General features: G+C 36.9%; 1 protein-coding gene across 1 annotated transcript; it reads left to right on the forward strand.

Moving 5' to 3' along the window:
• The first annotated feature begins 13379 nt into the window (after positions 1-13379).
• Positions 13380-13832, forward strand: LOC136132931 (putative tripartite motif-containing protein 61). The gene has a single exon (XM_065890026.1). It carries the CDS (start codon positions 13380-13382, stop codon positions 13830-13832), a length of 453 nt encoding a protein of 150 aa, XP_065746098.1.
• Positions 13833-17019: the final 3187 nt, after the last annotated feature.

Raw genomic sequence — 17019 nt, forward strand, 5'->3', positions numbered from 1 at the left:
ACACAGGGGCCAAGGTCAGGGGCAGGGGCAGGGGACACTCTGAGGCTGTAGTTTAGTAATGCTGTTCCAGCATTACAAGTACATGCACACTGGCCTTTTCTTTGTCTAATACATCTTACAAAGTCTCAGATCTTAGCTTCTCTGTCATTTCCTTGACCGTCAGAATAAGATCAAATTCTCTTAGCATACACCTGTGTAATTTTACATTTATTCACAGGATTAGGAAATGGGTTGTATCTCTTGCTGAGGAAGATTGAAGGCAAATGAAATGTGATCTTCAGAGACACCAAATCACAATTGTTGTCTCAAATAGCTTTTTGTATTTTCTAAGTTGGGGCAACTTTTATGTCAAGTTTTATTGTTACTTTCTGGGGAAAAGATGATTAATATACTGTACAATGGAGCCCATTAAGGCAAAATTACTCATTCTGATAATCTGGTGATTACCTCTTTTTCTTTCTATGTTCATGTGTCTTATTTCAGAATTTCCTACTAGGGGAGAATTGGTCAATATTTTTAAAAAATGGATCATTTTGTATTATTTATTAAGATACTGGGCAGGAAAGACTTAACTCAGCAGGCCTAGGTTACACATACCCTGCACATTCCAAAGAAATGTCTGTCTTCAGGATTGGCCCTTGGAAGACCTCTGAGATAAAATCTCTGATTCCTTGGAATATTCTACCTAATAAGAGTCTTTTTGTATGCCTGAAGTCTTGGAATGGAAGATACTATACCAATTTGGACTGCTGAGTTTCCTTTCTTCAGTCAAAGAAACACATTTTACAGATGAGTGTCCAACACTGGGCAAACAGTTATCTCATCAAATGGACATGATTCATATCATCCTCACAGTAGTGGTTTGATAGAAAATTAGAATGAGCAATGAAGTACTTTTTCATGTAAGATGGAGGGAGATAAAAGCATAAGGGCTGACTTACACACTTCCATGAATATATGCTGACACTCAGTTCAGAAGGGTGAAGGGAGGGTGTCTACTAAATAGATTCTTCTGCTTTTGGAGGAGGATCTGGGTAAGAAGGTGTGATGGTTAATTTTATGTACCAACTTGGCTAGGCCACAATACCCATATATTTGGTCAAAAGCTATTCTAGATGTTTTTGTGAAGGTACATTTTTAGCTGAGATGAACATTTAATTCAGTAGACTTCCAGTAAAGCAGATTACCCTCCATAATGTGGGTGGGCCCAATGAAATCAGTTGAAGGCCTTGATTAAAAAACAACTGACCTCCCCGTGAGGAAAAGGGAGTTCTGCCAGCAAAAGGAATTCTGCTTTTAGACTCAAACTGCATCTCTTCCCTGAGTCTCCACCCTGCCAGTCTACCTTGCAGATTTTGAACTTGCCAACCTTCACAATAACATGAGTGAATGCTTTAAAAAAAAAACTCTCTTGCTGTCTCTCTGTCTCTCTATTTTCATACATATATCATATGTGTGTGTATGTATATGTATATACATATGTGTGTGTGTGTATATTGTTTCTGTTTTTCTGGAGAACCCTGACTAATACAGAGGGAATAAGAAAGGTTGTTGGTACAACTGTACAAGTCTTCCTCACATCAATTTTCTTTTTTTCTATTTGATGCAGTGGTCCTGGGACGAGGACACCAGAAGCAGGGATGATCCCTAAGCAAGTACATTAACTGTAAGTATTTCTTCAATCCTTTGTACCAGAATGGCTAAGAACCTATCACCCATCTGGGAAAATTTGTGTTGATAAGTGAATAGTGAAAGCAGCTGTATTACCTAGTGGTAGAGATAACCCTCTAGCTCTAACCTATGTAACCATTCCCTCTATGAAAGGGAATGGACTGAGTGGGAAGCACTTGCTAGACCAGTATTGCTACCAGAAATCTAGACCAGCACAACTTCTGAACCTGTGGAGAACTGGGGGTTAAAATCAATAACAAATGGTAAGAAGGAGAAATAGCAGCTAAGAGTAAAGGAATGAATAAGTGGCTTATGCAACAAAGGAAATCATTATTACATTAATATCTTAAGAGAGGCTCAGAGAAAGAAAATGACATTGTCTCTTAACACAATTATATCATATGCTCAAAAGGGTAAAGACATATATTTACCAAGAACAACCCTGCTTTTGGAAATGCAGAAGGTCCAATGGAAGCCTGCAAATCAGAGTGGCCGTGATCTGGGTGACATTGTTGCCATACAATGTGATGAAGAACCGGACCAATTATTAATAACTGAGTGAAACTGGTAATGTGCTAGTATCTTCTGTTTCTTATTTTTCAGTTATATTTACTGCAAAGGATATCATTTAGTAAGGAGTTTCTGGGAACTACCCTCTACTGGTCTATTTGACCATGCAGTATTTGGCTCCCAGCGGACTGATTACTGTGTAACCATGAACCTTGATGACCAAATGCTTAGAAAGATCCCTGGTTATAAAGGATGAAATATAGTAGTGACATCTCCTACATACCACAATATGCTGTGTACAAATACACACTGTCCCTGCTTTTGTGGATAAAAAGCTTTTTAAAAGATTAGAAAAAAATAAAAACAATGGGTTTCTCATAGGAATAAGCAGTAAGCATCACAGGCACATTCAGTGGATCTGAATTCCCCTGGGGAGCATCCCTACCCTGAGATGAGGTAAGCTATGGGAGGTATTATGGCACACTCATACTAAATTACATTTAGGCGTGTTTGCAATTCATCTAACTCTGGGATGGAAGACCCAATACTTTGGGGTATAAAATGCATATTTAACTGCACTCAGGCCACTAGTGCAGAATGACCACAACATGTGTGGTAGGATTATACATTATCCCACAAGACAAAAATGGTTTTAGGGGAGACAAGTGCTAGTGTAGGCACTGTGGATGTGCTGACTTTGTTTTTAATGAGGAATGACATTCAGAGAAAAAAGATTTACTAGCAGAATTAGAGTGAATTAGAGGATTAGAATGAATTCTCTTCTAAGAGAATTCCCAGGCAAGAGATGGGAGTTGTCCTGGAAAGATGATGGGACTTTAGTAAAGTGGGTCAAGCCAACTAAACAAATACCGATGGGTAATGTTAGGATGGAGCTTTGGGAAAGGCCATCTACCCTGGTCCTTCAGAACTACTCAATTATTTTAATACAAGTAGCCATGGGGCAATGACTCTCCATCTTAGCTGCTGAGGATCAAGGGGCACACCATGGAAATCTTATGGACTTCCAAACTTATGGAAGTTCTCTGGGGACACTTGTAATTAAAATTGATGAACTATGATTGTCATTGCCTGGAGAATAGATCAGAATAAGACATATTCTATAGTATAGTTAGCAGGGACAGTTAGCTGCTATATAGCAGCACCCAATGAAAACCAGTCTCAGCACTAGCCCATGAATTAAGACAAGGTGACTGGCTTTATCCTCAACTTACTTGGAACCCAGAAATAACCAAATCATGATCAACTGTAAAAATTTATGGTATATGGACAGGGACGAATTCTGTGGGAAGACATAGCACATACCTCTGTGATTCTTACTGATTTGTTCTGTCATGAAACTAATTGTGCCATGACAATATTGCATTATAGTATAACACTGGCATTGTTGGTAAGGTTCAACTACCTTATATAAGTAAGTCTAATGATAATACTGATACTGTGGTGAAATGCATTAGGAGATGCAAGTTTCCCAACGCATTGGGAGATAAAGCCTCTTCAGGATATACTGCCAATGGAAAATGACTGGCCTGAGGAAAGACTGGATTTAGCTCCCTGTCAGCTAAATTCTATGTTAAATGGTTCTGTGAAATTTATCACACAGTAAAAACAACACTAGATCGAGTGAGGAAATGAGTAGTCAAACTAGTATGAAAATTTATTTAACATCTTTTGAGGATGTATTAGTTCTTTCTTTAAATCTACCTTGCACTGACTAGTCCTAATTTTTGGCAGATTTGTGCAGATACTATTGCTATATCTGTTATATAAATGCTAAACTAAATTACCTGCTCAGAATATGATCATTTTTCTGTAAGAGCCTAGGCCAAGGGTCAGGGCTGTGGACTGAGCAGGAAAGGGTTAACTCAGCAGGCCAGGGTTGCTCAAATCTTATACATTCCCAAGAAAAGTCTGCCTTTAGGACTGGCTCTTGGCGGACTCCTGGGAGGTAGCTTCTGAACCCTTGGAATATTCTGCCTGAAAGAGGGTTTTTGTATGCCTGAGGTCTTGGGCCATGCCAAGTTTGACAAGTTTGACCAGATAAATATATCCTAACAATATAATTTATGTGAACAGCTTACCTGGTTGGCAACATTTTGCAAGTGCTGTTACACAACGTTGTTAGGAGAATTAAGCATGTCCTCATGCATCTCAACAAGGCAGGGGAACCTTGAGCCAGGTTTCTCCTGAACTTCACACCATGTGGTCTTTTCCTTTGCTAATTTTGATCTGTATCCACTTGCTCTAATAAACAGTGAGTATGACAGCGTTTTTGAGTCCTTCAAGTCCTTCTAGCAAATCATCAAGCCTCAGGGTGATCTTGGAGATCCCGGAAACAGCTCCACTTCCTGCTTTTTTTACCCCTAACAAGTGAAGCTTTAAAGTGATTTAACATCTTTCCAGGCCCGGTTCCACTCCCCAGACATCTCTAATTAAAAGGTAGTTCCTTTAGGACTACTAAAATTAAACAAGTAGTTACTAAAACTACTTGTATAGAAGTCTGTATCTTTTGAGGTGATACCTATATTGTTATCTGTATCCATAATCTATTAATTCTATCTCTATATCTATCCTCCCAAAAAGGGAAAAACTGAATGTAGATAGGTAGACAGACAGGTAGATAGATAGATAGAGACATAGATATATTAGATACAGTTATAGATATATAGATATAGATTCCTTCAGTTTTCTGGTTCAGATTTTGTGCTTTTTTTAGATAGCATTGGTTAATTTTTGTTTTCAGCTTTAAGTCCTTTTCTTGTTTCACTGAAGACTAAATTTTTTGTGTATTTTTACTTCTACTGCATTTCACTTCTGTTTTTCATTCTTTTTGTTGTTTTCAGTGGATTGCAAAAGATACAAAAATGCCTTTATTCCTGGATTCTTAGCTAGTTATCCTTGATTCATTTGTAATATAGAAGAGTATAAAATGCATTGGACTGAATTGCTTTCAAAGAACAGTAGCAGACATCAATCAGGCCCTAAGTAAATTGCAGCTATTACTGTTATTTCCATTTATTTATTCAGTTATATATATTCTTATATAAAATATTTCTGAATTCTTTCAGGAAGACACTGAATAATTCAAACAAAAAAATAACATATGAATCATTATTTGCCTGATTTGGTAGGTAGAATACCTCTGAGAGCTGTTACTAAAAACACATCATGAGACAGTATTCTATAAATTATAAAATTAACCTGATTAGTGACAAAAATAGTCATGTATTTTTATAGTATTATATCTAATTTTAGGATGAAGGGAAATTAGAGATACTATCAGACATGAACTACCTGTTCAAAAAGTGCTATTAAATTAACAGGTATTATTTTGAATGATAACCCAGAGAATTCTTAAAGAACTGATTAAAGTACTGAATTATTAGCTTTACAGTCAACCTGAAACAAATTAATTCTATTTTGAACAGAAGTAATCTAACAGAAACAAAAATAACAAAAATGTACAGATTCTCTTAAACATGTTATGGAAATCAGAAGTATTAAATGAGGTCTGTAGGGGAACAAAATATCTCTTTAGCATGCTGCTTTTTTTCCAGCAGAAAACAAGGCCCAAAAGTCTCATGAAGAACCTTGACCTTCCCCCTAACTGCCTAAAACATGTAGATAGAGGACCTATTCTAGGAAGCAAACTATCACCATAGATAACTATAGCATGAACTAGGTGTGTAGACAGGGAGGAACCCAGGAAAGTCTGTTTGTTAAAATTCCACTCTGTGTCCCATTGTCTCTGCAGAATCCAGCAAACATTTATTTACCAAACATTTGCTTTTCCATCTCCATGTCAATTTCCCCTTTGAAGTCCCAAATCCCTACCCCCAGCATCCTCTTTTGTCTTTAGCTGCAGATGGTATTTAACGTGAGGGTTTCAGCCATTTTGGCAAATTACACAGTTTTCCAGGGTCTCTTCCATGTGTACGTGTTATTAAACTTTGATTTTTTCCTGTTAATCTGTCTCATGTCAATTTAATTCTTAGACCAGCCAGAAGAACCTAGAAGGATAGAGAGAACCTCTTTCTCCTCTATAGTTCCTTTGGGAAAGTTATTGTAACCGAAAACTTATTTTCTCTATACTTAAAATAAAAATTCTAATACCGAATTCTCAAGTATGTTGTTGAAAATGTATTTAATGAAAGTCCAACACTTAAAAGGTGATTTTTTTTTCTAGAGATTTTGCTTTAAATTAGAGCACATTTGAATCAATGGGACAACTGGTAACTTGCTTATGACCTCCTGCTCTGAATTGTTAATGTCTCTGTTTTAGTTCTCTGCATATTATGAATAAGAAAATATATAAGAAAATGATAACTCATATTCCTAGAGACTCAAATTTAGTAAGAAAATTTGTTTCTCTATTAAAATATATGCAACTATGTTCTAAAATAGAAATTTAAAAATGGTTTAAGAGAAATTGTTATACATAATTACTTGACTTGAGGAGAACAGCATTTTTTCCCACTGCCCTAAGTTGGATTCCCCAGCAAGCAGACTCTGTGACAGAGATTAGTGTGTAGAAAATTTATTAGGGAGTGCTCAGTGAATCAACGCCTATGGGAAAGGAAGGGAGGGATAAACATCTGTGTTACTGAAAGTAAGCAAACAGGACAAGACACATGGTGAAGCTGAACTATGATAGAGCTTCCATGGTGGCCTCAGCTAACCTTACAGGGGTTCTGAAGTTAGTTGTTAGTTGTTAGTTCTTCACAGTTGTCCTAGTTGGGGTGAAAGGACCAAGACTTTATATTCCCATGTCATTTAGTCATTGGATTTGGACTTTGGCGAGTCCTTAGGGGACTGGCTGCTGAGTGATTCCCATGACAATTTGAACTTTACCTGAGCCCTGTGCTCCTATAAAAGTCATTTCTGCCTGACACTTTCGAACACTTACAGAACTTATGGTTGAAACATTCTCTCTACCATAATAGTCCCCCTTCCTCATTACGATAGTCTTTTCCAATCAAGTTGAGAATTGAAAGAGGGAAGTATTTTTTTCTCACAAGTTTCTTGATTCCATGCTGAGGAATGTGAGATGATTTAACATTAACTCAAGTCAGAATTTGATTCAAATTTTTGACTAGATGCTCTACTTACTGATTCAAGGCTGTATTTGTACATTCAAGTAAGCACCCAAAAGTGGGTTGAAAAGTCATTTTTCCTAGTAGGGGTAATCCAGGGAAGGGAAGGGTGTGGGGGTTGAGGGGAGGTACCCACTCTGAATAAAGTTTAAAGGAATGATGAGAGACGAACATAGAATACATTTCTAGGATAAGTATTGATGCTTTCTATATTTTGGATTTGTTATTACAAGAAAGCAAAAATTGCAAACAAACCAAATGGATGATGAATAAATAAACTGTAGCACATTTGTACAATTTTAATATTATAAAACAATGAAAATGAATGAACCATAAATATAGGTATAAACATCATAATATTGAAGAGAAAAAGCTAAGAACAGAAGAATATATTAATATATTACAATTTATAAAATATTCAAGACTGTGGAAAATCAAACAACGTGTTGTTTGGGAGTGCATAGTACATATGAGGTAAACCTTTAGAGGAAATAAGTGAAATTTCCTGATAGTGATGCTGAAAACTCGGCTTCTGTGCACCGGAGCCAAATCGAATCTCAGAGACAGAGTTTTGGGTGAAGTAGAAAAGAATAGCTTTATTGATTTGCCAAGTAAAGGGGGAAACAGAGGGCTCCTGCCCCAAAAAACTATGTGTCCAAACCCAGGAGGATGTGATAAGTAATTTTATAGCAAGGGTTCAAGGGTGAGGTTGCTGATAAGATTAGGGTGTGTTCAGGGCCTGCACTCCTTTAATCCGGCCTCAGATGGTCTCCAGATAAACTTCTCTCATTCTCAAGGCTATCAAACTGTGAGCTTCCCTCTGGAATGAGGATTGCTTCATCTTCCATTTATTGGGGTTTTAGTTCTATAATATAAAGAGCTCAAAAGATATTGTTATGTGTATCCCTTGAGGCAGAAGCAGGACCCTGCCCTAAGGCTGTGCTATTGTTTCATTGGCTGCTCCTCCCTTGTCTCTGCACCCGCTCCCTTTCCTGACTAGAAACTGTTGGAACCTGCCCCTTGGAACTCAGGGAAAGTCATGGAGGCTAAACAGAAAGACTCCCGAGCCCAGAAAGCCCACAGGATCCTGCTTGGTTTCAGTAATGGCTACATATGGTTGGAATAAAGAGTGATACAAAGAAGAAAAACAGGGTTTTCAAGAGTGTGAGCATTATTCAAACTCTTAAAATGGGTGGTATGTAATGTACATTAATGTACACAATAGTGTTAATCACTTTTTACCTTATAAAAATGCTTATTTTATAATATATAAATATTCCATTAAAATAAGAAAAAAATAGCAAGAATTAGAATGGAGAATTTGGCTGTGTCATCAATGGCATAGTTTCAAACAGGTCCAAAAAATTTGTTTTTAAAATTGGACAGATGAAGAATCCCATTAGTTCTTGACTGTTCATTTCTGAAATACTATATTTATTACTTAAGCACATTTAATGTTTTGAACTTAGAACGTATTACAAAGGAAAAGTTTTCTTATATTTATTTGGAAAACTGGTTCAGTTAAAGAAAAACTCTTTTTTGAAAAGATAACATTTCACAATTGAGAAAACATATATTACAACAACCTTCAATTAATCTAGGTTATAGATTACATAGTCATTTTGCCTCTCATTATATCCCATAGTGTTGCTATTTTCTTATTTCATCGTTTTATATAACTGTTCCCAGGAAGATGTAGAAAAGAAGTCAAGGAAGGTAAAATCCAGAATTTATTTTTTAATTCAGATTTTAAAATTAATAATGAATTTATCATTAGTGCCTAATTCCAAACCAGACCATGATTTAGACTATTTTCTTATCTGGAAAGAGAAAAAGAAAACTTTATTTCTGTACTATTGCCAGATTTCTATTTGTAACTACATAACACTTGCAATGATGTCTATGCCACTGCAGTTTTGAAAATTATTCCCACAGATGTTGATTCCTGCTTTTACAGACATTTAAACCAAACTATGTCTTCCTAATTTGCATATGCTGTCAACAAGCTTCGCTCTGGTGTAATCCCTGCCAGAGCTTTCCCTCCTGTAAATGGAACAATCAGGATGGGGTTTTATTTCAAGTGACTGTGTAACCCAAGAGCTTAACTAATTACACTACAGTTTAAAATAAATATTTGGTGCACTATCTTAAAGAATTAATATAGTATGAAGAAAAATCACTCTAAGGAAGATGGCTTCATTTCATTCTATAAGTCTCAGAAATCTGATGTGCAATAAACTGACCAACAAACCATTATAGAGAGCAAGCAGGAATGACATTCAAAGCAAGAATTTCCACAGCCTCATCAAAAATGTGCTGAAATGGCAACAGTGAATATGTATTAGAAATTTAATTTAGTCTCCTAAGTGACCTTGATCATTTGATTAGGCTGTATCTAAGATAATGTCTTCAAGTGTATTTATAAATGCCTAAAGCAAGAAATGGAAAAAAATATCCTTCAAACAGCTACCCTGAAGATTTCTTGGATTAGGAAAGAAAATGAAAAAGACCAGTTTGGCTCATTAATAATTCAACATCTTTTTGATTTTAAAATCCCCTTCAGTCAAAATCTTGACTTTCTTTTTTTCAGAAAATTCTTATTAGTGAGAGCTCTAAGGCATTAGTGAAATGTTTTTAGACTGTTTCTTTTATTTGTGTTAAAGTTGTGCCCTTCCATTATGCCCCTCCTAATTTGTCTAGAAAATCCAGATTGCCTGGCACCTGCATGTCATAGGTCCTTCTGTTATGGGTGTTTTTCTCACTTGCTGCTACATTGCTATTTTTCTGATACACATTAAGTGGCTCAGATAAAAACCACATGTATATAACCTGTAGAGAAATTGTGTAGTTTCAAAATAAATTTTTCTGTTAGTAAAACTGTCGCATAAAATATTTTAAATAAATTTTTAGTTCCCTAAACTTCTAAGAAGGATAAGCCCCTAGATTAAAACCATCTCACAATACCACAGGTTTTGTTAGATTGAAAATCATGAGTACATCTCTTTCATTTATACTCTGACTCTCTGAACATGAGTGTTATCCTACATATAATTCATATCACATAATGTAGTTATTCAAATATTTGAATAGTCAGGTGTTCGTGTATATTGCACATATGTCCTTACAAACAGTTGGAAAAAGTCCTTTCATTCAGCGATTATTTTTTGAGCACTTATGTGCCAGAAATGATGCTATGCATTAAATATTCTTTAATGAACAGAAAACAATCTCTGCCTATCTACTGGTATTTCACAGACAAATAAGCAACTATGGTAAGGATAATTGTTATTAAATGGACAAATATAGGGTGTTATGTGAACATAGGTGGAAATTTAATCCACTCTTCAGGGGTAAGCATAGACCTCTCAGAAAATGCAATATCTACATTGAGTTCTGCAAAGTAATTGGAATCAGATCCAGAAGTATTATGTGGATTTAGGCTAGTGTGCAGGGTGAGTTTATCATGGGTATAGACTTCAGAAAAGAAAGAACATTTATGTTTAGGAATGCTGAAGTGATAAGAGATTATTTTGCATATGAGGAACTTCCTAACATTGCATAGTATACAATTTATTTTTGTCTAAACACACAAGCCTAAAATGATATATAGTGCATTGTCAAATTCAGTAATTAAACAAGTATGTAGTTCAATATATAGTAAGGGAGGACACTAAGGAGGTGGCTTTTAACCTGAAGCTCATACAAGCAGCTATAAATCTCACACAAGGAAATTCATCTAAAACTTGTTGGTAATTCTCTTCTCTTCCATCTTGTGCTGTGATACCTTGCTTGATTATACGTCCCCTCCCAGATCACAAGCCTTCTGAGGGTACAGTCTGTATTTACATATTTTTTGCTGGTCTGCCTGTCAAGTCCAGTGTAGTATATACAGCACAGGGATAAATTTGAATAAGGGAGTGATTGCATATGGGCAAGTGTTTTTGACATGTGTATAAATTAGATATTTTATATTTTTAAAGAAAGAAAAGCTATTGTGAAATATATTTTCCAATGAAGCTGCCATTTTTGCTTTAATTTCCAAAAGTTTCAGTAATTGGTATATAAGCTAGTCTTTCAATTTATTTATTTTTTTTTAACTTTTTTATCAATTCCAAGTTCCACCTAATTCCAAAGGAGAAAGCAAACTTCAGTAGCGTGTCAGTGATAACCTTTTCTAATTCAGTTTCCCTCCACATTGGACATTATAATCTCTTTTACAGATATTCATTTCAGTGCAATCCTCAGACAAGTCCAGACTCACAGCAGTGGTAGTTTCCGGTTTGTTTTCCTGAGCCAACTGGTCCTCCATCTGTGTTTATTTTAAGACATAGAGCTTATATCTGAGAGGAAGTAATCTAAATCTTTTGAAATGCTCTCTTTATCTGTAAGCACTCAGGTGTATGTACAAATGAAAAACCACAAATAATCACATATATCACAAAGTGATACATAAACTGACAGTTCTGTAAAAATTGGTATTTAAACAACCTTCAAATGGGTATCTTGATGGTTCCATAATATTTCTAGATCAGTATACACTGTTGAACTATCTGAAGAGGTGCTATTTTTTTTTCTTGTAAATACTTGATTACACAGAATGAAAGCTACAATTTCCTTAGATGGAAGGTGTTTGGTCCTTTTAAAGAAACCTTAAGATGTTTTGAAATATTTTAATATTAGAATTTTCAAATCTAAAAGCTTTCAGGAAAAAAAAAGTTCTCTGACTTCAGAAACGTTTATAGAAAAATCCCATGTGCACATAGCCATAGATAGGGAATTTTCTTCCTGTTACACATATTGTACAAAAATGTAGCAGAAAAATATGGAAGAGTTTGTGAATCATAAACATAAATTAATTACATTAGTGAAAATTACACTTCCAAAATTGAGTATTGTTATAGTTTTTTTCCTTTAGGACTTGCTTATTTCTGTTCTAAATGTTATATTCTTTCTTTCAGATCAATTTCCAAAAGTTTTTTTTTTTTTAATTTTCTGTAAGATAACTTAGTGCATAGTAGAGGTATTACCTAAGTAAAATTTGGATATGACACCCTCCCCTCCAAAAAATTCTAGATGCATTATAGAGGTGGATGTTTTTAAAGTTAGAATATTTTCAAGGGCTTTTATTTCCATATTACTTGATAACACAAATAACTACAATTTTAAGCTGCCTAGAGTTTCCTACATTTTACAATCCATATGAAGCCAAATATTTTTCTCATAATTGTTTATTCATTCCTTCAACAAATATTTTCTAGCACTTACTATGTGCCAGACACTCATTTGGGCACTTGAGATACATCAGTAAACAAAATAGAAAACTACCACCCACATGTAGCTACACCTCTGGCAACTACAAAAATAAATACAAATGGTAAGTAAATTATGCAGTGAGTTAGAAAATGCCATAGAAAAAACTAAAACAGAGAGTCTGTCCAATGGGATGAAGGAAAGGAACCTCCCTACAGGCTTATAAATGTCCAAGGGGCCAGATTCTGACCCCAGTAGTGAACAGAGATGGTGGGCTGTGTTGTGTGCTCTGACCTGGATCAAGGAAGACCTTCTGCTCTGCGAGGAAGGGAGGGGCCCAGAGTCTTGGTGAGGGGAGTCGAGGACACCCACAGGACTTGAGGACACAGAGCAGCTCCCTCATCACAGAGCCAAGACTGAGAAATGTGGTCAGGTACCTGGTGAGCTGTGTCATAGAGTTGCCCACGTCTGGATTTTGCTGATTTTGTCCCTGTGCTGTTGATTTTCATCACTACCTGGAGCTGTGGCTCTCTGTGAAGAAGAGGACTACCTAGTAAGCTATGATTTAGGGTCGTTGAGTAAAAGGGACAAAAGTGCCAAAGGAAGCAGAGACAGACTAGGGCTCTCAGTCCTCCTGGCTGCGGTTGTAGAATTGAAGGGAAGGGGTAGAATTAGGCCTGAGTGGCCACAGCTCCCTGCAGATCCTGGCAAACCTACTTGTAGCCTTGAAAGAACAGAGAGAAGGCTGAAGAGTCAGAAGCTTCTCACTTGTTCCTGCCCATGGAGAGCCAGGTTTCTCTGAAGAGAGTCTCCTCATACAGAAACCCTCTGTGAACAATGGCCCTGGTGTCCTCCCTGGCACAGCTCCAAGCAGAGGTCAGCTGCCCCATCTGCCTGGATTACCTGAGAGGTGCAGTGACCACTGAGAGGGGACACAACTTCTGTCACTCCCACATCCAGCAGTGCTGGGAGGATCTCCAGGACACCTTTCCCTGTCCTGTCTGCCTCCAGCCTTGCCCCGAGAAGAGCTTTAGGAGGAACAGCCAGTCATGTCTCATGATTGATGTTGTGAAGAATCTTCCCAGCACAGAGGACATGAGGAAATGGCAGAAAGAGAAACCTCTGTGTGAGAAGCACAAGCAGGTTCTGAGCCTGTTCTGTGAGAAGGACCTGGAGCTGCTGTGTCCCCAGTGCAGGGTCTCCTCGGAATACCACGATCACTCCCTGGCACACATGGAGCCAGCTGCCCCTCTCACAGGAGGAAGCTCAAAAGCTACATTCAGCCCCTGAAAAAGCAGCTGGAGGATGCTGAAAAGGTGTTAGAAATGCAAGTCTCAAAATCATTTGAGTTGGTGTGGAAGGTGGAGAATCAAAGGAGCGACTTGCACTCCAACGTTGAACACTTTAAGCGTTTCTGGGGGATGGAACATGATGAAATTCATGATAAGTTACTCAATGAAGAGAATGATGTTCAAGATAAAATAATTGAAAAAAGAACTCAAATATCAGACCAAGGATACACATTAAAAAGTCTGCTTGACAAAATAACCAAGAAGTGTTTGCAGAGTGATCTCGATTTGCTGACAGGCATTGAAAGGATCCACAGCATGTATGGAAAGTTAGAGAGCTTAGCAGCCTTTTCCTACAAATTAAAGAAGGAGGTTTTCACTCTCCCCCCACAATATTTTGCCCTTCACAAAAAGGTTGAAACTGTTCACCACAGTCTCATCATTTCACAAGACAGGAAAATTGCAACTTTTCAAAGGGTGGAACCACACTGCATAATCCTGAGGCATTTACTTCTCACCCATCCCCAGTTCTGAAGGATTTGATGCTGGCAGGCATTTTTGGCAGGTAGAAGGAAGAGGAATGGGTGAATGGTCCTTTGGTGTGTATAAAGAATCTTTCCCCAGAAATGTTTCTATATCACCATCCCCAAGCAATAGCTGCTGGTAAATTCAACTCTCACCTACTATACCTGGCACTGGGGATTCAGGAAACCTGTGTCAGATTGGCGTTTTTCTGCGCTATGAGTTGGGAGAAATTTCTTTTTACAGTTTGAATAATAGATCTCCTTTATATTTATTCAGTGAAATTTTTACAGAAAAACTTGTACCCTATTTCTCTATTGGAGTTTCTTCCAAATCACTTACAATAAGTCTAGTTGAAGATGAGTGCTGAGCCCCCTTGGAAGACGTTCTGTGTGTTCTGCTTTCTTCCTGTGTTCAGGAAAAGTCCTTGTAATAAAGAGTCTGAGTCCATCTTTGAGATCTTACTGCTGAATCTTTTTAATCTTCCCCCTCTGTCTTCACCTCTGCCCTACACCTGGACAAACTGTCAGGACAGTTTGGGTGCCCCTTGACTGGACTTATGAGGGCAGTTCTAACCCAGAAAGGCCCTACCTGTAAAGGAGCTCTCCCCAAACACCAAAACCTCCAAACTAGTGGCTTTTTGCCCTTCTCTCAAGCCATTTTTTGGACCAGTGGGAACCCTGACTCCACAGGAAGCCTCAGTGAGTGAAAATAAATGATTTCATACCCTAAAAAAAAAAAAAAACTAAAGCAGAGAAAGAGCATAAGAGATTAGGGAAGGAGGTTAAATTTTAAATATGGTAATCACAGAAGGCACAACTGAGAAGGCTACTTTTGAAAATAACTTTGAAGGAAGTGATAGAATGAGTCCCAGAGAAACAATAGAAGTTGAAGAAGAAGAATTGTGAAGAAACAGAATAAAGGTGAGTGTGGCTAAATAGAAGGGACTTGGTAGATTTTAATGAAAACAGAATACAGTAAGACAAGGGTGAGAGCAAGGAGGCCAGGTAGGAGGCTATCAAAATTATCCAAGTGAGAAATTATGTTGGTTTAAGCCAGAGGGAATGCAGTGACAGTGGGGAGAGCTAATTAAATTCCGCATATATTTTGAAAATATAGCCAGCATATTTATTGTCATTAAAAATAGAGTATGAGAGAATGAGAAACATCAAAGATCAGCCTAAGATTTTGTCCCAAGTAACTGGGAAGATGGAATTGCCTAAATTAAATTAAGGAAGGTTAGAAAAGGAGCAAATTTGGGGGAAAAGATCAGATCTTCAATTAATATGTTTCCCATTAAGTATTCACACATATATTTAGGTATGTAGATGACTAGATCAATTGGAAGATAAGGAGGAAGTCCAAGGCTTCAAATTAAAATGTAAACATTTTCAGCATGGATAAGATGAGCAGAATTCTCCAAGGAAGTAGGACGGATGGGGAAGAGATGTCCAGGTATTGAGCCCAGCAGCCCACCCATGTTGGGAGATGGGGATACTTTTTTTCTTTAGTAGAGGTTTTGTTGTGAAGGAATGGGGTAGATGCTATTCGAAAATGTGAGTCAAAGGCTTTTGTTTGTTTGTTTTTATTCTTTTTTATAAAACTTTTGAATAGGAGAAATATTGTCTCCTTACATTCTTATGGAAATGATCCAGTAAAGAGGGGAAAATGATGATCTAGGAAAATAAGGTGAAAATCACTAGGTGGATTGACTTTGAATAAACAAGAAGGCATCTGGTGCACAAGGGGAGAGCCTGGCCTTTAACAACTACAGGACAGTTCATCTTTGCTGACAGAGGTGAATATAGGATATGAATGCTGGTAGGTGAGTTGATATAGTGAATGGGATTATAGAGATTTTCTTCTGATTGCTTTTTTTTTAAGGTGAATTTCATATAACAGATAATTAACCATTTTAAAATGAGACATCCAGTGGCATTTAGTGCGTTCATAATTTTGCGCAAATACCATTACTCTAAAAGGAAACTCCAACCTCATTAAGCAGTTGCTTCCCATACCCCTCTCCCCTCAGCCTCTGGAAACTAACAATCTGTGTTCTGTCCCTAGGTATGTCTATTCTGTATACTTCATATAAACGGATTTATACAATATGTAACCATCGGTTTCTGGCTTCTTTCACTTAGCATAATGTTTTTCAGGGTCATCCATGTTGTAGCATAGATCAGTACTTTGTTCTTTTTTATTGATGAATGATATTTGGTTATATATATATGCCTCAATTTGTTTATCTGTTCATCCATTGGTGGATATTTGCACTGTGTCTACATTTTGTCTATTTTTAATAGTGCTGCTATGAACATGGGTGTACATGCATCTGTTTGAATACTTGTTTTCAATTCTTTTTATTATATATGGAATAGAAATGCTGGGTCATATGTTAATTTCATACTTAAATTTTAAAGAACCAAAAATTGTTTTCCACAGAAGATGAGCCATGTTACATCCTTACCAGTGATGTATGGGAGAGTTCTAATTTTTCCACATCCTTGCGAATATTTGTTATTATCTATTTTTTTCATTATAGCCATATTCATGGGTGTGAAGTAGTGCTTCATTGCGGTTTTGATTTGCATTTTCCTAATGACTAATGATATTGAGTATCTTTTGATATGCCTGTTGGCCATTTATATATCTTCTTAGGAAAA

This window comes from Phocoena phocoena, chromosome 1 (genome assembly GCF_963924675.1).
Source record: "Phocoena phocoena chromosome 1, mPhoPho1.1, whole genome shotgun sequence".
NCBI classification, from domain to species: domain Eukaryota; kingdom Metazoa; phylum Chordata; class Mammalia; order Artiodactyla; family Phocoenidae; genus Phocoena; species Phocoena phocoena.

Coding starts and splice junctions, on each gene's coding strand:
- LOC136132931 (XM_065890026.1), top strand. CDS start 13,380: ATGGCCCTGGTGTCCTCCCTGGCACAGCTCCAAGCAGAGGTCAGCTGC.